Below are 25,145 nucleotides of genomic sequence, written 5' to 3' on the forward strand. Positions count from 1 at the left end.
GGTTGGGGCATTTTCTGTTTTGGTAGTGAAAGAGCTACAAGGTCAAATTCAATGAATTCATCAAGGTAACTATAAAAGCTGATTCAATGAAGCATTTCACTTTAGAACTGAAGAGATTAGAAGTTTTCAAAGGACATCAATGAGTCTAAAAAAAGATGAAAAATATGAAATACTTTGTCACTCTGGGTGAGCAGCCCACCGCTCTATTGAATGGTAGGTTTCAACACCTTTGGGAACTTTTGGTGTTTTATTAGGCCCGAGCAGCGAATCACTGGCGAAGGCCTATTGTATTTGCAAGATTTCTCGATTATTGTTTTGTTTTTTATTATTTTGTCTTGTGACACAGAGCGATGCACGCTGACTGAATTTGGCTATCACACTTGAGGTCATTTGATATGATGAACTATATTTACTTTAGCAAAAACCATTTCTAGTTTGGAGGTTTGTACATTGCCATTGCTTAATGCCACATTGAACAGATTTGTCATTGATCATCAGATCAGCAGGCTGCTTGCCCAACAGTTTCATAGATCTTACTATACAGAGCTTTGAATCAAGCAATAGCGGTGATGCTGAACAGATGGAGAAGCTAAGTGTTTCACCATCATCTTACGCAATAATGGAAGACAAATGAAAAAGGGGGCTTCACACACTTGTGCAACAAGTGTCAGAAATACCTCAATCAAAGCAACCTTATTTGAGGTACTTTGCTTTGAATCAAGCAGGTGATTAACAAGATGTTTCAAAGGGAGGATTAGTCCCTCTTTGTTGTTGACAATCCATAGTGTGTTTTGTAGTTTAGTTAAATAATTATTTCTAAGTGTAAGAAAGTTGCTATTGCTGATTGGTTTTATTTTTCAGTTGTGTAGAATCTGGGAAGTAAATGCAGGCATTTGTTCCTCTTTGCGTCGCACCCATGTTAAATACTTTAATCACAAATTTTGGGCTCATAGAGATTACTATTTGGGTCCAGAAATAGTGAAAAGGAGCGGCTGAAAACAGACTAAATGGAAAGCAATATCAAAAAAGATGTTCTAAACATGTACAAATATAAAGGAGAAAGACAAACCAATAAAAAAGCTTAGACTTGCATCTGCAGTTTTATGAGGGAAGAAAAGGCTTGTGACTGAGGAGAGGATGATGGAGGGGAAAAAAGGGGGAGACTGTGTGTGTGTGGGGATGTGAACGCAGAGGCCTTGTTAGTTATTGATCCCATTTAATAATCCTTAACCACAGTCTACTCTCCTGAGAGCACTTAACTCTGCTCCTCCCCTCTTGCCTCCCTCTCTGTCTCTTCCATCCCATCATTCACTCCGTGTTTTTGCTTTCTGTTTCGGTTCTTTCCCTCAGCTACTACTTGCTCCATCTCTGTGCATCATCCTTATCCCCAGCGCACTGTGGCTACACTCTGACACTACCTACAAGGTCAAGGAGAACTGGGTTTAAAGACCAATGTTAAATCCCAGCGGTGAAGGGTCTAGTTCTCTTCTGGTGCATTTGTTGCTATGGAGGCAATTCAGGTGTCTCTGAGAAGCTCATTCCAAGAAAACTGGTTTCAAATGCAGGCACTATAACGTAACATTGGCCTTCTGTGAATATAGATCTGTGTGTTCAGCCAGTTTCTGCTCGGGTTTTTATTTTCAAATTGTGCTCGGAGGGTTTCTATTCTGCCTTTCCTTGCAAAACGGGTTCTTTATTGTACTTCACCACTGGCGTAGTGTAAAGTAGTCCCCCTTTTCATGTCTTAGAGCCGAGATGGTATGCTTTTATATCACACTTGACATTCAACAATAGTTATGATTACGCTGCACTTGTAAGAACCTGGCACTTTTATTCAGACTGTTCTCTGTGAAAAATCTGATTCAACATATTCACACTGAAAAATTAATACAGGTCTTTTCACCTTGATCTTTAGAGTTTAAAGTTTGTAAAAGAGAGATTGCAGTAAATGGAAGGGGGCTTTTTACAAGTGCCCATTTAGGAAATGGAGGCATTTAGTAAAATATGCATTTTGAGATTGTGGAGTTCGACCCATGCCAGATTTGGAAAAAAAACATCAACTTACCTTCCCTCTTACTAATAGTGAGTTGTTTGTTCCCTCTCTCCATGGAGTGCAGTAATTACCATCACCTCTTATACCAGGATCAACATTTACTTTTTAATTGCTGCACAAAATAAATGCAGTGGTTGCTCTATATAATTTTCTCACTCTACATGAACCATTGTGAAGATTGTTGCACGGTAAAATATTTTACACCAAAGGACTTGTTGAAATATGACCAAGGTTGAGTATTTCAAGGGCTTTTCTTTAATGTGGTGCTTTGCTTGCTTGGGTAAAGGAATGAGCACTTAAGGATTTCTTCATAACCTAATATAATGAAGCAATCCATTGAAATGAACCAACTTTTTAATTACACCAAGTTATTAACAAAGTTATCTTACAGTGTAAATAGAAGAGTAAACTTGGAGAGGAAATTGGATTTCTTTACTCTTGTATTGGACCATAAATCAAGATGCAAAGCCCTTCGTAGTCAGTTATTTTCTTTGATACAATAGTCTAATTTTGCCTTTTTTTTTACTTTACTCAGGTCCAGCTTGCACTGATTTTTCACAACATATGTAATCAACATTTCAGTTCCACATTTTCTGTTAAAGAAGTGAAATTTAGGTAGTTAATCATCATTAATGACAAGGAGGAACAAATCAGCAGTGAAATGGGAGAAGAAATTATTCCTACTATGATTAGTGGATATATCTTTGTAAAACTGTTAAGCTTTCCTGAAAGTATTCTCTGTTAAATGCATTACCAGCTGCCTCCAAGATTTTTTGATTATTTTGAAATTGACATTTCATTATACAATAATTGTTAACATCCAGGATTTAATGTATTTACTTAGACTAGGAATTGTTAAGTTTTTACATATGTTTGTTTTGTAGCAGGACAGATGTAACAGAATGAAATTGTAATTTCTCATGTCTGTTGTTTTTGTATTTATACTTTTTAGTTAGTTCAGAATAGTAAAACAATTTGGGAGGTTTTCCTGTTTCTCCACTTCTCAGATGCTACTGAGCAGTGCCTACATCTGCTCTCCTACATCGTTGAGTAACAGAAGAGGGGGGCAAGAGCGGAGAGAGAGTGCATGCGATGTATTACTAACTTCCTGCAGTCTTTTTCTCTCTGATGCCGCTGACTCTTTTTGCCTATTTGAGGCTATGTCCAAACTCAGGTTCATTTTAATGAAGATCGACTTTTCTGTTATTCATGTACTCTTTTAACACTAATGATAACTTAATGGTGCTGTGAGTATGACAGCAATGTTGACTACCTGCCAAAACCCTCTGTGTAATTAGCGCTGATCACATCCGAGTCTTCAATGGGCATTCTATATGTGCATTAGACTGGATGATCTTTAATTGTTCCTCTCACTCCAAGAATTACACAAGAACTTCTTGTGACTTCCAGTTGGTTTCTAATTTTAACACCTAAACGCATGTGTGCCGCCCGCCCTTGGTGTCAGCGCTTAATTTTTCATCCCATTTGAGAAATAACACATAATTAATCCATAATGTTCGACAAAGGCGCAGGTGAATTATCAGACACACAAACACACAGGATGATGGATTAAAATATGAATACGCATGAATACACAATTGATGGCATGAATAAAAATGGTAAACAAATGAGCTGAAGGCTGGAGCTTGATGGCAGGAGAGAGAACAATCGACCGAACAATCTCAGTGGGCTCATTTTAGTCAATGAGCTGTGTTTCCTCCTCTTTTCTAAACAAGCTCCTTTAATCTCTCGCGCTTTTGTTCTCCTCTTTATTTCTACAGCAGAGCTCATTTGAGCTGGATGATCTGATCAATAATTACGATCACTAGCACAACTACATAGCCACCCACTCACAGTCACATACATACATGCACAGTATTCCCTGAGTAATGAATACACAGCTTGTAAAGGGGGAAAAACTTACCTCCATAAAAACATATTGTACATTCTGCTTTAACCCGATATATTGACTTTACTCTCTCTCCCTCCCTTCTCTCTCATACAAACTCATACCATTTATCATCACTGTCGCCCAGTTTGCTGCCTCTTTGTTTTGGAGAGCCATTTAGGAAATGTCAAGCTTTCCAGATTAATTTAGCTTCTGTTCCACATCAAAGAAATTAATATTCAAGTGACATGTTTTGACCCTCTTCTCTGATAAACACACACACAAAATTAAAAATATTTCAGTGGTTTGCACTATTTTGTTTTACAGACACATTCAGTTTAGTGACTCTTGTCTGTTGACAAGTATATTAATTGCGACCAGTTCCCTTAATTTAAGCTATCATAGATTTGTGATTATTTGTTGCTTCAGGCTGCGTTCATTTGGAAGTTTAAATTCCAACAAGTTCTAAATTGTATAAATCCATCGATCATATTTGAAGTTAAAAAGCTAGTAGTTCCTCACCAACACTGACCTTAACACCATTAAGGATCACCATTAAGGTCAGTCATGTTGTCATAACATAAAAACTTCACACTAGACCATGCATTGTGTCAACCTCCCTTGGAAAAGTAGGGTGCATTCAGACCAATCAGGATTAGAGTCCTGAATCAAACTCTAATCCGTTTGTCTAGAAAGTCAGATTTTTTGGGGGGAGGTCAGAATGTAAATTTGAATTCCAAAACGGACTTAAAAAGCGAACTCTAATCCTCCTATAAACCTAGGTCTCGGTCCAGTTGAAGTGAACTCTAAAATGGTAGAAAACCTGTCTGAATGCAACCTGACTAGAGACCGTTTCAAAAGCAGGAAGTTGGCAACAGTGCAGGACATTCTGGTCAATATATTACTCTCTGCTCTGCGGGTTAACAAAGATGTTGGGTCGGTTGTCATGGCAACGGGTCTGCGTGCCAACACAGAAAGCAAGGAAAAGCAGAATATAAATGGTTTAAAGTTGTTTTACTGTTCAGCTTAAATCCCCATTACTGTGGCGCTCTGCAGCTGCTGTAATTTTTAAACCTTTAATAAATGACAAAAATGGGACTAATTGCCTCGGTTGTTTGAATATTTAATCATCAAATAGGATGACGTATTTCATATGCCCCATACATAAAGTATATGAAACATGGTTTGTTACATTTTGACAAACTAATAAAATTAACAGCAATTATGTAATTATTCACCAATATAAAAGAGCAATTTGCTTAGTCCTTTCTTGCATCTTGATAGAAATCAAACTGCTTATAGATTTATATCAGGGGAGAATACTTACAAACATCAGCAATTTTCTCAGCTTTAATTTAAGCCATATTTATGGAAATCGGGTAAGAAATAAAGGCGCTGCGATCATTTTGTGAGATACCTGCTCATCTCACATTGGAACAGCCTGGTTTAGTGGACAGACTGACGGCGTAATAATGGCGCCTGCAGGAGCGTCGCTAGCGTTAGCGGCTAACTGGCGATGTCCAAACCAGTAATGTACTGCATATGAATGAAGAAGTCCTACAACTGCTAAAATCTGACACCGCTCCTTTTTTGCTTACTTTTTGTGAAGAAGGAAATTGCGCTGGTCTTCTTAAGAGGTTTTGTGTCGATTTCTTCAGTAGTTCTTGGTGCAGCGCCCCCACAGGCGACGGGGGGAACAGGTTTTTCAGTTAGTTTTAGTCGTTTGACAGTGCAGTGTGAACGCAAACTGCAAAATGTAACAAATGTTGCAATTTAAGTCCCCAATCAAACCAAGTCTACCGGACTATCCGGTCTGAATGCACCATTATAGGGGGTTAAGATCACTTCTCCATGCCACCAATAGACAAGAGAGACTAATGACTAGGCATGCTAGTCACTAGCCTCTCCATCACTAATACAAGTTGACCACTCAATTACTGGTGCCGTCCTATCATTAATCATATCAGTAGCTGGCTTCAAACTGGAAGTAGCCACTGCCATTTGCACAGTACTCTTAATTTTGGCCCTAAACTCTATGCAGAAAGACTTTAGGCTGGGATTCAAAACCAGAACATGCTTCTTGTGACGAAACAGTGTTACCAAATGAATGGGTGCATTTTAGGTAGAACTGTAGATATCAACGTATTCCAAAAGCTTGGGTGATTCTGATTCACTAACAGATGTCAAGTCCCAACAACTAATTAAAAATTGACCTTAAAAGCATTTTACCAAGATATGTCGGTGTATTTACTATTGACATGCTGGTAATATTCTGCATCCCTACAATCCAAAGTGGCAACGGAAAACTGCAGCAATGTGGCTTCTCCGCAGGGTCCTGGTTCACACGATTCACCCTGAAATCCTTTCTGTCGGTGTCTATGTGTGCTTGTGAGTGAGTGTGCTTACTGCCTTTTGGACTCCATATGAAATAATAATGTTCTCAGACATTTGGATGGAGTGAACAATACCTAATAGGGCCATAATAATAAGTATTAAAATCAGTGGACCTGAAAGAAAACGTGATGAGAGTATTAATTAGGAGGGAAGAAGGGGAGGGACGAAAAGAAAATGAGAGCAGTCACGGATCAGAGTTGAAATAAAATGAGGAGGACTGAGCCAGAAAAGCTAGAAAGACCTCTCAAACATCAGAATCAGGGAGATGGAGGTGATACAGGAGGGGAATAGATGGATTGGATTTGTGTGTGTGTGTCTGCGGGTGTGCGGGCGCGTGTGTGTGTGAGAGAGAATTGAGTCACAAAGGAAGATTGAGATGGATCAGGGGAGGGAGAAACCCTGTGCTTTAATTCTCATCTCCCTAGCTGTGTTGTATTGAAAGGAGGTGGGGAGCAAGCTATAATCACACACACCCTTCAGAGTTTTTTGTACTTTCTGATCTCTCTTTCTTCATGTATTGAGCACACACCCACGCACATTCATTGTGGTGGTGGTCTCTGTATATCTGGACCTCCTCATTAGACATCCTCAGAGTAATCATCACCTCAATCTTGTTCTTTTTCTAGTGGACACAAGCACATTTTACCCCCAGAACAAATGAGTTTTAAATGACAGCTACTCTCATTCATTTAGAGTAGATGTCACTAATAAATGTGACAAAAAAGCTTTTTTATGTAGGACTTTAAGTTTTGTTTTCTTTGCTGTTCTGTGTAACACAATACTTTGCATTGATATATTGTATAAAACATCTGTAAAGTACATTTGTGGTTGTAGAGGAGGGAAATGGGGAATATTGAAGAGGAATGAATAGTTTTGAAGTCACTGTTTAAATGTTTGGTGAAAATCAGATTTACAATCCCAATTTAAGGGTTTCTTTCTTTTTTTGTCTTTATTTTCAACCCTGATGTTATTGGAAGGAATGCTTTTACCTGATTTACTAGAAGATTAACCTGAAAGTCAAGACATACTGGTATTTGTATCAGAAAAGCAAATAATTTACTTGCTTCAGGTAATTTATTTGTAATGTGTTTATATATACATACAGTATATACTGTATATATATATTAGTATTTAATCAATTGACATTCAATGTTTATCTAATGTAAGTAACCTAAATGTTTGTAATGTTTTGAAATTTATTTTAGGTTCACAAATTTTAAAAAAGGCTGAAAGTGTTTAAACTTCTTAAAAAGTTCTGCCTCCTCGTTCTAAAGTATTATCATTCTGCTCATTGTTCCTACAAGCATGTCTGCTCCGCTTTGTCTAACAAGGACCTGCTTTGATTACAAAGTGATATCATGATCATGTGGGTTAAACCTTTTACATTTTACTTTTGCAGTGTTCTCCTTCAGAGGGATTACAGTTTTCTGAGGGCCATCAACATCTGGGAGCCCGTCGTCATCATTGGAGTTTATTCCTCTACGATTTCTGCCTCAATGAGCAATCTCATCGGAGCCTCTCGCATCCTGTATGCCTTGGCGAAGGATGACTTATTTGGTGGGTAAAGTGACAAAGCTATGCAGTGGAGCAAATGCTCTTTTTCACGCTGATGCCATTTTGAAGCTTTAACATGAGAAGCTCCTGAGTTTTTGAAAGGGCGATGAGAGAGCTGTTTAAAGCAAAAGCTACAGCCTACAAAGTGATCCGGATATCTCAGGACAGTGAGGAGAAGTACGTGGTATTTCTGATGGAAATGTAATTTGCCATTTAAAAGTTTAAACACAAACTCTGTCTCTGTGAAAGTCACTGGCATATCAAGTTTATGCAGCACGTGTGATTTCCATTACTTCTCTGTGTGAGTCCGTCCAGCCTGCTGTTTTTTCATTATTAATAATTGTGAGTGCCATCCTTCTCCTCTCTTTTATTATTTTTAAGCATATTTTATTTGTCCGCCTGTTTCCATTTGCATGTACTCAAGCTCCGGTGTGTACTTTAGGGGAGATAAATGAATTTATTAGCACAAGTTTGTCTGTAGAGTGATCAAAAGAAGCAGCTGACTCAGGCTTGCCTACACCCCAACAACCAAAGGGTTAACATAAATCAAATAAATTAGTTTAATTAGAAGTTGGCAACTGTGGAACCATAAAAGTTGAGGAGGTACAGCAGATATTTGTGACTGTGATCACACCGGTTGTCCGTTTGTGTGTGTTCTTGTTGTCATTCATGCATGCAGCTCGTTGCTTAACCTTGCCACTGTCCTATGTGGACTGACTGATGGATGTGTCAGTTTCCCAACACGTACACTCTGGAGTTTTCTTCCCACACATTTCAATCTCTTTCTTTACAACTTGCTAATCTCCAACTCCTTCAGCGCTGTCCTGCCTCTCTCCACCCCCTCCCACATCTGCATCGATTTGACTTAAAAGTCTCACTGATTTAATTCAGCTTCTTTATCAGGTGTGAAATTTACTCTGAAAAGCAGATTTCTCTCCATCGCCCGCCACTTCATTCTACCTCCATACAGGGCTGTGTGTTTCTGTCAGTCAGTCATGAGTCAGCCAGCAACCTCTTAAGTCAGAATGTGATGGCCGAAAGAGAAAGTTGTCTGAGGTATGACAAGTATGTGGGAGCACTGTCTCCCAGAAAACCAAGTGGCGGTGAGTTATTAAATAAAGTAACTCATCGGCTCAGTTTATCTCTCTCACCGAATCTGCCGCCTACTCCAGCTCTCTGTTTTTAGATCAGACGTGGAGTTAATTACAGAAATCTGTTTAAATGTCAGGGTTATTAAAGCTTGCCATTCCTAGTCTAAATACTGATGTACACTGGTGATCTTGTAAAAATTGCCAGGCCACTTTATTAGGTACAGCTTGTTAGCGCAGGTGTTTGACTTTGTTTCACCTTCGGAAATGCCTTAATGCTTCTGAAACATTACAGCAATCTCCAGGTCAGGTATCCAAAACTTTCCCCAGAGTTTCATACTGATATGATTACATCACCCGGTTACTGCAGGTTTTTTGGCTGCACATCCATCATGCAAAGATCCTGTCCCACACATCCAGTTAGTGCTCTGTTGGATTGGTGTGTATTTGTAAAAGATATGAGTACAATTACCAAATTAAACAAAATTATTTTGAGACTGTTCAAGGTTCCACACGTTAGACACCACCAGTCTGAACCACTGATTCAAGACGGGATCCAGGCTTGCATGTTGTTAATGATGAATTCTGGCCAATCCACCTCAACGTCGCAGTTCAACAGGCAATATTTTTCTGATTGGTTATTGTGAACAGTAGCAACAGTTTCCTGCCCTTATCTGATAAATGTCACACTCTACTTATGAGTGACAACATTTTAAGTTCCTCAAAGTGCCCCTCATTTCTTCAAATACAGACCTTCATGTAAAAACTAGTTTATGGACTTTTTGGGACTTTTATTAGTAATCTAACCCTGCTTTGGTTAAGATTAAATTTTCCCCAAACTGATAAACACATTTGAGAATTATGGTGAGTTTATTTTAGCTCGTGGTCGTTTTGTCACCTTTTGTACATTGTTTAACCTCTAATATTATTACACGCCCCCACTAAAGACATGTAGCATAGATGTCTTACATCTGCATCAGCATTCAGAGAACTGAAAATCTCCCCTTGAAATTTTAGTAATCTTTGGGGTGCACTTAATACTTACTTTATCTGTCTGGCTTCATTGTTGCTGGATAAACAATATGGTGAAGTTTTTCTATCAAAATTAATATTAAAATACTCTAACTTGGCAGAAAGCTCACCTGTTTTCCACTAATGTGGCTTCTTATGACCATTTAAAGTTTGTCAATTAATGTTTTTTTTCCCTCTGAGAACTTTCTTATAATCTTTTATATTTGTCACTTATTCCTCCAGGTAAGGTGCTGTGTCTAGCTAAGAAGACATCTCAGAGTGGCAACCCCTGGGTCTCTGTGCTCATGTCCTGGTTCTTGGTGCAGGTTAGTAGAGATATACCAGTTCAAAACAAGAGATTTTAAGACTTTTAGAAGCAAAGAAACATTTCTTTGTGGCTAGAATGTTATTTGTGGTTAGGTAGTTTGTGCAAAGTAGTCTTCAAAATGTCAACTTGGAGTGTCCTTTAAAGGAATTCCAACTTATGCCTCTAAAACAATATGGTATTTCCTTAAGCTAATTTAAAATTCCAAATATTAGACGTACAAAAACTTGCTATTTGGAAAGAAATTAAAGTGAAATAACCTTGTGGCGGAAGTGTGCAAAGGAAGGAGTCTTATCAGCATGTCACTTCTTGACTTTTTAGTATTGCTATATTCTAAATTTTGAGAGTTTTCTAAATCTATCAAAAATCTATCAAATTATGAGCATTTTATTTTCAGTTTTCTGAATGCTGTCAGATGTAAGACATGTATGAAGGAAAACTGGGCTGTCTTGAATGATTTTCTTGATATTTCATTATTTGCATCCTGAAATGAAAGTCTCTAAGAGGTTCCAAAAGATAAAACGTATCTCAGTGTTACATCAGTCAGGAGACTGATGAACAGTCTCTTGTTTATCAGGATTTTCATGACACCCCACAGACTTGTTTTCATATTTAGTTCTGGACTTTGGTGAGGCCTTTCATAAACATTTATTTTCTTTTGGAAAATAAATTTGTTAGTTTGACTAACAAAGGAATGGCTCAACATGATGGAAAAATAAATAAATAAAGGAAACGCTTGAGGTTTGGATCAAAACTACACACTGTGTGATTTTATTCTGCTTGACCTAAACCCAGTCCCATGTAATAAAGAATAGCGGGTCATGATGCCACCGCCACCAAAGAGATATTCTAGAGTATCTGTTTGATGGTTTCTAAATTAAACATAGTTTAGAAATCAAACTTTATTTTTGATTTAATCAGATTTTGCAAGATTTTTGCCAATTGATCATAAAAAGTCTCCTGCATTGCATCTTCACTCTTAGGTTTACACATCTGCAGAAAACAGAAGATTGTTCCCATATTTAGAACAAAGCTATGTTTCGTCTTTATCATTTTTTGAAGAATATTAATTTTTTTGTGTTATGTGACTTTTGTCTAATACTTTCTTTGACAAAAGAACAGTTGTTACAGTCATTATTCTCCTCACTAATAAACACTGAGATACTTTTTTCTTTTGTAACCTCTCAGAGACTTTAATTTCAGGATGCAAATAATGAAATATCAGGAAAATCATTTGAGACAGCCTAGCTTTCCTTCATAGATTTCTTACATCTGACAGCATTCAGAAAACTGAAAATAAAACAAAAAATGCATATAAAAAAGAAAAGTGAATACTAAATCTGTATCAAGACTAATTTCAACTAAGTGTAAGCTTAAGCATGGTTTTTTTTATCAGAAAAACTTTAACAAGTGTGTGCACCTTTCTATATCCACTGTATTTGCTACTTCTTTCAAATAAAAAGAAAATACCAACAGACTAATGACGACACATCTACAAAATACAACATTTGTGTTTCACCGTAGTCAGTTGCAAGTGATTGTGTTTGTGAAGTTGTTTTTTACAGGAATATACTGCACATTGATGCTATTTTTTATAGTTCTTTCAATCTTTTTGCACGTTGGCCTTTTTGTCTAGTCGTCCTTCTTTGTCCTTTTAAAATAAAACACACTGCTCACATATTTCATCATGAGCATGTTCAGTGACAATAAGTGTATTTTTACAGTGTATAAAAAGAAAGTGTGTCAATTATTTAATGTATGAAATTAAAGATTTTGCATCAAAGAATGTTTTTATTGTGAGTTAGCTGACAAATCCTTTGAGTCCCAAACACAATCAAGCTTTGAAACAACTATTCTGTTCCTTTAAAGATGGCCCTTAAAGTAATCAGGAAAACAAAAAGATGCAGCAGAAAGTCAAGGAAATCTGTGTCATATTGTTAATGTTCATTTCAAAGCATTTTGTACTAACTAAGATTATATGTAGCTTTTAAAAGTTCGAACTTCAATTATTTCTTTTGTGAAAACGGATTGAAAGCATAGCAAGCCAAAGAAATGAATACAGAAGAAATTGCAGTCCTAGACTTTTATTAACATAGTTTGCTGAAGTCATTAAAACAAAGATAATTCCTGCTGAGCTCTGAAAGCAGCAGAGTTCAGAGCAACATGAAGCTTCAAATGAGCGTCTTTTAGTTCTGGCGAATAAATGAAAGGTAGCCAGGATAGAGTGTGAAAATCAGCCCAAACTCTTGTTGTTTGTAGTGTGAAGTCTTGTCAAAAGGTTTTCAGCACTAGAGATCAGAGACCCTCTCTTCTTATACCAAGCCTTTTGCTTCAGATTGAACAGCAACAGTTGGATTTCTGTATTCACTCTTGTAATATAGTTTAGTACATTTTGTAGACCTAATTAACCTAACTGTATCCTAAATCTAAACTTAAAATTTCAACCACAAATTTAGTTTGTGTAAAATTTAGATTTTGATAATGTACTGTTTACAAATGGTCCAACCTTATAATCCGGTTGCAAAATATGGTGACTCTCACTAATTTACAGAAACATTTCCCTTTATGTTTACGATTTAAAATCTCAACTTCTTTAACCAAGTGTAATTTTTGCTCCATATGTTGCAGTTCTGATGGGAAGTTGGTTGTACTAAAACAACCAATGCCCTGATGAGTAATAAGGCTTGTGGAACAGAATTTATCTGTTTAAAAATCCATTTTCTGAAACTGGCTTAAAATGAATTCCAATTAGAAACATTTTTATTTCAATATTCACTGCCAATTCATTGATTATATATATTTAAAGTGATTTGGCATTAAAATGTGGATTTATAATAGTTTGTGCTGACCCATCATGACCTGGAGCTTTACCATAGAGTGTAAGAAGGATGTGGTAGCCAGGTAACCTAGAAGTGAAAGATCTTTTTAATTTTCCAGAGTTGAATAACCCCAATGTAGGTTGTAAAATGTTATCCTTATTGCTGATGTTATTAAATAATTATAGGCATTATTTATTTTTTATACACAGGTCTTAAATTGCAATCGTAATACCCCTGAAAGCCCCTAAAACGTCTTGCATTTAACCCAATGAAACTTGCAGTAGGCTAACCTTGCCAATATCACAAAATAGCAGGCTGGAGATAAAGTTTCAAAGCTTAAACACAAACCGCTGTGCAAACCCAGGAATATTATTAGAGCACAGTTGAAAGAAACAGCTGGAACACCTTGTGGTGGTATTCATATATCACATGTTAAAAGTGGGGGAAAAAAGTAAATTTGAACTGAGGAGGAAAATATTGGCAAAGGACAGGAGGGTAAGGATAGAGATGAAGAGGAGGCGGAGGATCATACAGGCAAATAGCCCTGACTAAACCATTATTATCAGAGGTGAGTGTTAGAGGCTGAATGGCTTGTCATTATTGGCACCCTCTCTTTTTCTCACTGTCTGTGGCCCTCTTATCCTCTTCTCCTCAACCCTCGCCACTCTCTAGAAGCCGAGGAGAAGCAATTAGATGGAAATCGTTAGCTGTGTCGTTGCCGCCATCAGAGATCATTTGCTCTCGTCCTCTTTCTCTCTGTCTTCCTCCACCATAAGGATGATTAACTGATGACAAAAGTCTGATTGTAATCTGGCTTTGAACACTTGGACAATGCAGAATTGAAAAGAAAGAGGAGGGCGCCTTCTGTTATTATAGTTCTCAGAAAAAAAAACCACGGGAAAAAAAGTTGGACAAAAGAAAAATGAGACGTACAAGAAGAGATTAGAGAGGATAAGGTTGTTTTTGTTTAGACCCTTCTTGACTGCACAATATTAGATTTGCAGTATTGCATTTATAGAAATCTGTTCTTGTAGCATTTTGTTAATCCGAGCTAGCCGTTTTGTCATGCCCAGAAAATTTTTTAATTCGGTGTCAAAACTTTAGATAAAAACAGAGAAACCGCTGCTGATAAATGATCTATACAACAATGCACGAGATTCATGGAAATTTGCCCCTATTTTTTTGCAGCTGCATGTAAATGACTTTCCTCTCACAGCTCCTCTAACTTCATGTAAATTCAAGTCGTCTTCACTGATCCACTCATTCCCCGCTGCTCTTCATGGGTCAAGGATGCAATAACAAGGAGCTAAGAAAAGCACTCCTCCTTTCTAACCTCTTCTCCATCTCAGCGTTGAGGTCCCAGAATCACACTCAGACTGTGCTTAAGTGTATTCTGAGTGTGATCTCCACCCAGTTGGACATTCTGTTAACTGTTTCTCAGGGATATGTTCTCATTAGATGTCTGAACCATGTCGCTAGAGGCCATGACTCACTCTCGTTCCGACTCGATCCTTCTAGCACTTTGTTTCCAGATCACCACGGACTATAGTTACGAAGAACTTTAACTCATTTCTCTACTTACCATATTTCAACTACATGTGTTCCTAATATATCATCAAAAAGTGAAAAAAAAGACCAAAACATAGGGATGCAACCCTAGCAAAAAATAAGAACAGAGAAATTTCACCCTATAATGTGAAGCTCCTTTTTCAGAATACACTGGTCAGCAAAACCTTTAAACTGGGGGAAAAATTCACAGACATGTATATTTTTGCAACTTGATTGTGACCAGTTGAGCTTGAAAATAAACTGGAAAAGACAGAAAGGAGAGCAGGGAAATGATTGAAAATGACATTAGGACTGAAACCGACTATTTATCATCCAATCACGTTTGTACCATACCCAACAAATCAGAACTAATAGATTGAAAGAAAAAAAAAGGACTCGGCACTGATTAGTCCCACTGTCCTGGTTGATTACTTCAAAAATCAATGTAGGCACGGTTGACATGAGTTTTCCCAAATGGCACTGTTGGAAGTAACATTTTGTGCAAACATAGATCCTAGATCATAAAAACATGCGAGATGGTAGAAAAGTGTAAATAGGTTTAACTCAAAGCTCTATTGTTCCATTGGAAGACAAAGCTTCCGGATCATAAAAAAAACATTTCCAATGGGAACTCCTGGTCATGGCAGTAACATTGGAATAATAATTTCTTCTGATTGGAGACTAAAACTTTCTTCCACCTCTAAATGTCTCTTGCTTTGTGCTCCCTTACAGTCCAGCCAGCCAGGTTTGCAGAAATGGAGAGATGAAACCCCAATTGAAATTGAGACATTGTGAAAAAGATAAATAAAAACAGAATACAATGATTTGCTAAGTATTTTTGTGCAAATAAATTTTCACATTGCTCCACAAATTAGTTGCTACATTTTCTTTTAAAAAAAAGTTAGATATTTAGCATATCCTTTGATTTGTTGAGAGTTGCATGTTATTTATAGTGTCTTTTGATTTCATCAAGGAGAACAAATTCAAAGTGTTTACTGTCCCGTTTGGCTACCAGCATAGTTGATTTGCTCTGTTAATAATAAGCAGCACCTTTACAATTTGGGGTCTATTGGTTAGCCACTTTATTCAAATACTCGGATAAAAGCCCTATGTTACTGATATCATATTTTGGTAACCTAAAAAAACATACATTTAAAGTTGATTTAGAATCCATGTTTAATGTTAAAAAAAAATTACTTGCAGGCACTGGAGCAGTGCTAAAAGAATCTCCAAAGGAGGTCCAGAGGAGGAACAGGCAACCTCCAACTTTTTGTTGTTAGACTAACTACTAGAAGCTCTTACTGCCCAGGCTCATACCAATCAATTTAAACTGAAGCTGGTGAATAAATATTTACTTAAGCTTTTGCCAGAAGGCTGTTTTACACCCTTATTTGCAGCTTAGCCACTCATTACTGCAATTGTTTAGGTATTAAAACATTAACATTAAAGCCGCTGTTGATTTTATTTTTGATCATATGCTCCAACAGTGGGACTATGAGTTGTTGAAATATGTATGATGACTGCCTAAGCTGTTTCACCTGAGCTTTTCTGACCAGTTTCTTCTCACTTTGTTGCATTTAAAATGTTTGAGCACAGATGTACTTTAGTGAAATGCATGACTATTTATGCGTGTTGCTTTCCAGTAAAATATCCCTCAGATCGGCAAGCTTGAATAATTCCCAGTGATTTATCATGCTCGCATGCGCACTTGCACACCTCACAGTCAGTGTACAGTCACAGCAGTCGTCTCTGCTAGCCTCTGTTTAAGTTAATGGCTAATTAATGCTCTGGTGGAGCAGGCTCCCAGGGGAGTACTGGAGAAACACCCACTAACTTTGACTGCCAGAGGTCAGGATGTTCTCTTGCCCACTTTCTCATTTTCATTTTCCTTTCTGTCTCTTTCACCTCACATGTTTCCCCTTTTTCTCTACTCACTCCTCCTGCTGCTCATCCCAAGACAGTTTCTCCCTTTTTCTAACCACCTGTCAATGTGACAACATTAATCTCAACTTCCTGTCATTAGCAATCCTCCATTCTCTCCTTTTCTTTTTACCTCAGCGTCATAGTTACAAAGTTAGTCTTCGGCATGCTGGCGCATCCCTCTCCACTCTGTAAACACCAACAACATGCCCTTGAGCTCAGAGAAATATGCTCCCACTCAGTGGAGCTTCTTAACAGCCAGTCATAAAACACATGATAATTGGAGAGAAAGCTTCTGCTCTGTGTGTGCACAGTGCAGCAGTTATCTTTCTGTTCTGTGGGATCAGCCTCTGCAGCTTGTATGCAGATAAAGAAAGCACACTTTATTATGGAAAGCCCACAGAGCTCAGTACAGTCGACCTCACGCTGAGATTTACACACCATCAGGGTGGTTCGTTACGATGGAAAATGTCCAGTTTGTTAAATTTGAACGTGTTAATGCCATAGTCAGAAATACAGCTCATTGTTTGTAATGAGTTTCAATCGCACAGTGAACACACTAAATTACTTTGATGGGTCTACCTGATTTTATGCTAATGAAAATTGTCCAAATGTCTGAGTACAGCATTAAACCTAGAGTGCCTGTGAATAATTGACTTGAGCTGACGTTCCGTTTTGTTTACGCTTTGGATCCTGTTGTGCTTTAGTTTCAATCATTCAGTCAAACTTAATTTATTCAGCACTTTTAAAAACAAAAAACTTGCAATTACCAGCAATTAACAACACAGAGAAAATGAGAGAGGAATCTAGAGGCTAATTGGCACCAATGGAAATGTTAGTCCGATAAACTAGAATTAAATGTTTTTGAATCACATGCAATCTAAACTCCAACAAAAACACAGTAAAATATTAGAGCTTAAAATAAAGAGAGATTTTGCTGTTAATTACTTGCATGTGGATTTACTAACTTTGAAGGCTCAATACTGTGACGTCAATGTTATTTTCTTTACAGTTATAAAAACAAAACCAAGATAAATATAAAAACAAAGCACATGCCTGGAGGCTTGACATTTGATGGAATAACTATGTTATTATTGTTATACTTATGTTATTTCGTTGTTTGGATTTAAGCCATGTTTCTTTATCAGTAGGAAATGTGTGTTTATATGCGTGTGTGGGGGTGTGTGTGTGCATCGCGTCCAACTGGGATCTAGGAGTAAGGACAGAATACAGGACTTGGAAGGTGTAGAAAAAAATAATTCATTGTCATTGTGTTTTAAACATTCACATAGTGATGTTATGAAACATTCCAGCTGTTGAAGATTCTGGGAAATGTTCAGAATAGTTCAGTGGTAAGCGAACCAAGATCTTCATCAGCTGAGAAACGGACTGGTTGAGAATTCTACACATGAAGCAGACAGGATTTAGATAAAAAATACGACCCACTTGGTATGAAAGCTGGGGGTTCTGAAAGATTTTTGTGGCTATGAAACTTGTGTTCAAAGCAGGTGTGCTACATTTATTTTTGTTATTTGCCACTTTTCACTAGCATCAGGCACACCCATTTTCCCTTGCTAATGACCCCATCAATCTCTTTAATTTAGTGGCAGAAACCAATTGTTTTTGGGTCAAATGTAAAGGACAGCTGTCCTTGAAAAATATAGACTGCTTTACTTTATCTCCTGTGGTATAACATTGGGACACTAAAATATCTCCAAGTTATATTTTTAATTATAGCTGAAATTCTACAGTAAAAAAAAAAAAAAAAAAAAAAAAAAAAATATATATATATATATATATATATATATATATATATATATATATATATATATATGAGTTTAAATCTGCATGGCTATCTGCATGACATCTTTGAATAATCTAACAATACATCCCCTGCAATTTTATCCATCATATGAAATGGAGAGCCTTTATAAACGTAATCCTTGTAAAATCAGAGCAAAATGAGCTGACATTATTCAGTCACAAATCTCAATTATTGAATGTTTTTAATGTATTTTGTGGTTGTGCATAGTGTTCCCAGGGTTTTTAAAAGTCCTGAATCTTTTTTAAAACTTATTTTAATGATTACTTGGCTGAGGGGGGCTTGTAAGAACCACAGGGTGCAGTGGCTCCACTGAGGAACCAACTGGTTAAGTTGTCTGTGGTTTTTATTTGTAGATCTAATTAGAAATGTCACATAAAGTATTTTCATATAAAAATAACCCAAAGGCTTATGAATTAGTTTGCCACAGCTTCTCTGAGTGATTTATAGTTTAATTCTGGTTTATATTTCTGTTCTTAAACTGAGCTTATTAGCATAGCCTTGAATTGTGACTCTACATATACATTTGTTGTCCAGATATGAAAGCTTTTGAATTTGCATTTGGTTTTGCTTCTCTTTGCTAATGTTACAAACATTTATTCAGCAACTCTGTATTTTTGTTTAAAAGTTTATAAACTATACTCACAATTTTGTAAATTACCAACATCTTACAATAATTATATCTGGCTTAAACTAGGTTTTACTCTTTTCTTTGTACTTCTGGAGTAGCTAAGGGTAAATTGTGCTTAGGTATGTTCACACATTTTGATATCAGTGGACATGGCAGGGAGCAGTACTCATATCATGGTCATCTTCAGAACAAAGCTTCTGCACCTCCAGTCTTATGCAGCAAGTCTCATTAGATGTACAACTCTCCCTCCAAATGAGCTGCTTTGAATTTAAATAACAAGGGACCAAACTTGGCTGTGCTGTCACGCAGCTGTCACAGCTAACATAACTGAGTTCATGTAGCCCAGCAGCAGCTTAGATACCATCTTAATTAAAAGTGAACCTTTGCCTCAATCAGTTGGTTCCTCACTGGAGCCACTGCACCCTGTGGTTCTTACAAGCCCCCCCTGGAAAATGCAATAACATGCATTTTTGAAAGTGTGTTACTCCTGACACGATGTATGCCTGATGTGATGACCAAAATTAACCAAAGTGTAACCAGGTGATTATAAGTAGTGTTAACTCTATCAAAAGTTTGGCTTTCTGTAATGTGTTTTTTCAAGAAAATTTGCTCTGGCTGAAAAGGGTTTATTTAGAAATACATTTCTTTTTCACAGGAGTCTTTTTGGAACCCTTCTTTGTTCGTCTCGGGTCCAGTAGATTGACATCATGGCAGACACTTTCAGGTTCACTGTATTTATTCCAACAGGAAATCGAGTTGGTGGTTAACTTCAATCCAGCAGCTTCTGCTTGTATACATTAAATAAAATAAAAATAAATAACCCCAAACAAACTACAAAGCAATAGCTCCCAATGAGCAGTTAGCAGCAGTTGACAGCAGTTAATAGCAGTTAGAATAGATAGAATAGAATAGATAGCATTTATTGTCATTGAACAGAATTCAACGAAATTTCCATTGCAGCTCCCGTGCAAAAGGTCAAATATATACAGTATAAATAAGCAAACACACAATAATAATAATAACAATATATACAACTAAATTAACTAAAGGCACTCAACCACACCAAAGAAGTAGCAGCAGGTCCAATTATGGCAAAGTACAGATAATGTGACAGTGCAAAGTGCAGAACAGTGTGGCTGCGTGGGGGTGGGGGATATGTATGTGTGACTGCGAGGTTATGATATGTGTGGGAGGGGGGGGCGGCAGGGAGTAATGGCTCTGACGGCTGTGGGGAAGAAACTGTTTCTCATTCTATTTGTTGTAGTCCGTATATTCCTGTACCGCTTGCCTGATGGCAGCGGCACAAACAGTCTGTGGCCCGGGTGGCTGGAATCCATGGCTATGGATCCAGCTCTCTTCTTGACCCGGTCTGTGTAGATGGAGTCCAGGTCTGGGAGGGGGCATCCCACAATGCCTTGTGCTGTTCTCACCACCCGTGTCAGTTGTTTCCTCTCCAGTGCTGTGCAGCTACCATACCACACAGTCATGTTGAGGCAGAGGATGCTCTCGATCATCGCCCTGTAAAAGTCTTAGCAACAGTTCACATTTGTAAAATTAAACGTAGCTAAAATGGATAACATTAATAACAGTTAAAACATATATAAAACACAGCATAATTACTCGTGAAACACTGCATACTATCAAATTTGTCTAAAATATATGTTAAAATATAGTACCAGTTCCTTTCTCTGTAGCTCACAGGTGTCAAACTCCAGTCCTCAAGGGTCGGTGTCCTGCAGTTTTTAGATGTGCCACAGGTACAAAACACTGGAATGAAATGGCTTAATTACCTCCTCCTTGTGTAGATCAGTTTTCCAGAGCCTTGCTAAAGACCTAATTATTCTATTCAGGTGTGGTGCAGCAGAGGCACATCTAAAAGTTGCAGGACTGCGGCCCTGGAGGACTGGAGTTTGACACCCCTGCTGTAGCGGGTAGCTGTCATTTACTGGTTACTATGGTAACCACCAACTGATAAGTGTAACATAACTGAACTTAAAACACCAATAAATGTTTGAAGAAACAACTTGTTGATTAAACAGAATAAATTCAAAGAATAAACAAACAAATTTTGACAAACTTCACATTTATAATATTGCTAAAATGAAACTGTTACATTTTGAATTCACCACATTGTTAAATTGGCTTGCAGTTCTGTGTCACATGACACTGCAGTATTTTGAGTATATTTTGCTTGATCCCAATTTTCCTTTAAGAACTGCAATAAAATACAAGCAGCAGCTGTTTGTTTTATTAGTCTCCCTAAGTTGCAACTTATCATTAATTATTTTTTAGTAGATGTGGTGGCCAACTCACAGCAGTCACTGTAAAACATTTTTATTTTAAAATGAGGATCATTTTAAACTATCAACAACATTAGATGATAACAATTTAAGATGTCATCATCAAATCATAATTTGATGATGACATCTTAAATTATCATCTAATGTTGATGAATTAACAGCTAGCATTACTAAAAAATGTCTTCCAGATTGTAGGAAAAGAGAGACATAAGGTAGATAATTACCTTAACTCTGAACTTGAAAAGCTCCACTGTATGAAACAGAGCAGCTTTGTTGTTTGTGCCGGAAGAAAAACGGCGAGTGACTGAGGGTCACTGCACATAACACAAACCCTGTAAATTCTAGACACTAACAGGTACCATAGAATTGCACAAAAATCCGTGAGGGACGACGGAGTCCTAGAGCGAAATTCCATGAAAGAGGTGTACGGCACCTTGTGCCAGAAGCCCATTAAAATGCTGTCTACACCGTTTTAAACTGTGTGATTGTGAGCGTGAGTGGGAATAAAAATAGCAATAGGTATTTTGTTCCATATAACACAGTAGGAGTGTAACAGGTAAACCTTCTATGGATGCAAACTCGACTAAAAACCCACCTGTTTAGGATTGTATTTGAAACGTAATCAATTACAAATTTATTGATGGAACCTGACTTAATGTCGTGTTTTGATTGTTGATTCTATGTTGCATTGTGTTTCTGTGTTTGATATGATGTAAAGCAGTTTGAAATGCCTTGCTGCTGAAATGTGCTATACAAATAAAATTTGATTTTGATTTGATTTTGATTTGTACTTTGTAAAGCCTATATACTGAAAGTCTTGCTCTTTCTCGTTCTCCTTCAGCCTGAAATAGTAGCACTCTGAAAATGGCTAACTTCAAGCCTTTCACTAAGGCTTGAATTTAACCAAGCCACTAAAGGTGGTGTTATAAGCACGGCCTGTTAGAATATTTGTTTAGTAAGTTCACTGATCTGAAATAAGATTTGCTTTTTAAATTTCTTACCAGCAACTGATGGATCGGGGAGTTCAAGTTAAAAATTAACTGCTTCCAGTCACAAGGCTTTTTACAAGCACATTGGACTAAAATGTTTTGCTAAAATGAATTGGGGTCTAACACTTATAACTCCACTTTAGAGGAACATCGCTGGTAGTTAGTGCATGTAACTCTAGCTTTGTGTGTCCTTTTAGTAACGAAGCACTGCATTTAATTGGTCTGTTTTTGTGAGAGCATGTGTTTATAAAACTACTAAAAAATGCACATTTCTTATTTTATTTGGTCAATGTAAAATAAAAAAGGAGCAGTTCAATAAATATTCAGAGGCAAATTTTAACATGCTTTTAAACATCCTTCAAAAGGATTAGCATAATGACTTTTTCACTCCAATCCCACATAAAATTTAACGCTAAATGTTTGTATTTTATTTTAACTTGGTAATGATGTTTCTGTTTCTGAATGTTAATCCTCTCTTCCTGATTTTTCCCTCAATGTTGTTTTGTCCTTCCTTTCTCTGTAGCTGGTGCTGTTTTCAGGAAAGCTCAACACCATCGCCAGCATTGTGACCATTTTCTTCCTGCTGGTTTATGCTGCCGTGGACTTGGCTTGCCTTGCCCTGGAATGGGCCTCTGCACCTAATTTCAGGTACCCATACAGAACAGACACACACCTCAATTTGTTTTGTTTTTTTTGTCTTATTCTCTGACATTTTATATCTTTGTGTGGGAGAGGATGTTTGCCTGCTCACTGCTGCTACAGTGATGCTATACTAATTAAAAAACATAAAACTGGCCAGTGCTTACAGCCTCATGGAGAACCGGGACTAACAATAAACCGACTGAGGGTGAGACCTGAGCTAGATGTGGGGGTAATGATGCGTGGTGATGCTTAGAGATTAAAATTTACAGTGTTTGTGTGTACAAGTCAATTCGTATTCCTTGGTCACTTGCAGTGATCCTGATTTATAAGAGCTCGCTGATAATATTCTCTTGCATCGCTCAGATTACCTGTGGACATGGTGGAGGTTTATGTGACTGGATGATATTATGGCACAGCCAGAGTTTGGAATTTGAATCACTACACACCTTTTTATGAGTCATTTCACATCTCCCTGTCAGCTGCTGATGTTGTTGTGTAGAAAATATCCTCCTCAATCCAGGAAACATACTGTTTATCCAGAGGGGGCTTCATCTTGCAGGAAATATTTAAAAAAAACTTGAGTTTTATTTGCAATGGAGGAATGAAATAGTATAAACATCACATGTTGCTTTATTGTTCTGACAGATTGCATCCAGTGCTGGTTTAAGAGTTAGATATTCTTCTGCGGCAATACTCAGAAATGAGTTGCAGTGCATGTTAACGACACTTAAGCTTCTGTTATCGCAGACACATCAGCAGACTGCAGCTCAAATGATCTTCTTGAAATAGGGAGATGCTTAAAGGATCCTAAACAATATAAAGGACTACTTGTTAAATCCCTTTAACATTTAGAATAGCAACAAGCTACCTGACTCACACTCAATAATAGTGATTATCAGTTATTATTAATACATTTGAAGAGATTTTCTGATCAAATTGTGATTATTCTTCACAGAAATAATAATTTACCCAGATAGAAAACAGTATTACAACATGCATTCATTGATTCTGTTTATGTATTTTCACATGTACATTTTATTTACAACTTTAAGATGAGCATACTACTAATGTTTCACAAATGTTTAAATTAGCTTTTAATAAACTGAAAGAACTATCCATATCAGTGAAAATTTTCAGATGACTCGGCTTCCAAGTGATGACTGTTAAAAAATGTGAGGTCAAGCATCCACTTAGTGTTATTTTATATACAAATAGATTTTATCCAAAAAGTTACATAAAGCATATTGATTCAATGTGCAGCAATATGTCACCACGTTTAGCTGGCAGACCCTCCAACAGAGCTTTGATATTATGACGTTATTATCTTCCCAACCAGAGTTATCATATGATCACAAATTGATTGGTTGTGAATTATTCAGCAAATTTGGGGTCACCATCATGGTGTTCATGTTGGTCCATTTGGTCTGGAGCTCTATCTGTATCTTTACAGTTTTCAAGATGTCTATTTCTCTCATAAATGTCTTCAGTTGCATTATATCAGGAGAAAACATCAACACCTTTCATATTATCACCATCTACAGTAGATGTGTTTCCATTACAAATGCACAAAACTTTTAAGATATTCAGCTAATATCTGAAAAATCACAGTTTCACAATTGTGGTGTTTCCACTAAACCTCAGTCGAGGCAAATTTATATAAAGCATACATTTTTAAATGTTTCTAATATTGTCCTTTTTAAGTCTACATTAATGCAAAGGGTTATGTTTCAAGTCTGATCACCATCCAATCATCTGAATCCAAGTAGAGAAGGTTAGGAATTTAGTAACTTACCTGAATGGAAAGACTCACCTGTAAGATGTTTCCAATGCCACCTCCTGGCTTAATTAACTTCTGAGAAAAAAGGATGCAAAATATACCCATAAGCTAAGACATAAGAATTATTTTTAGTGGGTATGTTCTGGTTTTTCTTAAGTAAACATTTCAACTTGGCAAATATAAAGAAGCCCATCACTTTTGATTAGTTATTCTAATATCCCTTTCAGAAGTGTGGTCCAAAACTGCTATACAATTTCTCCTGCAGTGTCTATTTTCTTAAAAGCTATTTAAAAAAACTAGCTGTTTTGTTTTCAGCTTCCAGAGCAAATGCTAAATGAAATAACCAACTTCTGAAGATATTTCTTTAAACCATGTTGAACATGA

General features: G+C 37.1%; 1 protein-coding gene across 1 annotated transcript in view; it reads left to right on the plus strand.

Annotated features, from left to right (window-relative positions):
- The window catches only part of LOC116707727 (solute carrier family 12 member 9), a 70,097-nt gene that overhangs the window by 24,293 nt on the left and 20,659 nt on the right, over positions 1-25,145 (plus strand). The window contains exons 7-9 of the mRNA XM_032545223.1: positions 7,735-7,892; positions 10,232-10,314; positions 22,866-22,990. Of these exons, the coding sequence (XP_032401114.1) occupies positions 7,735-7,892; positions 10,232-10,314; positions 22,866-22,990 (366 nt within the window). The remainder of the gene's footprint in view (positions 1-7,734; positions 7,893-10,231; positions 10,315-22,865; positions 22,991-25,145) is intronic.

The sequence above is a fragment of the Xiphophorus hellerii genome, chromosome 18 (assembly GCF_003331165.1).
Source record: "Xiphophorus hellerii strain 12219 chromosome 18, Xiphophorus_hellerii-4.1, whole genome shotgun sequence".
Lineage (NCBI taxonomy): Eukaryota > Metazoa > Chordata > Actinopteri > Cyprinodontiformes > Poeciliidae > Xiphophorus > Xiphophorus hellerii.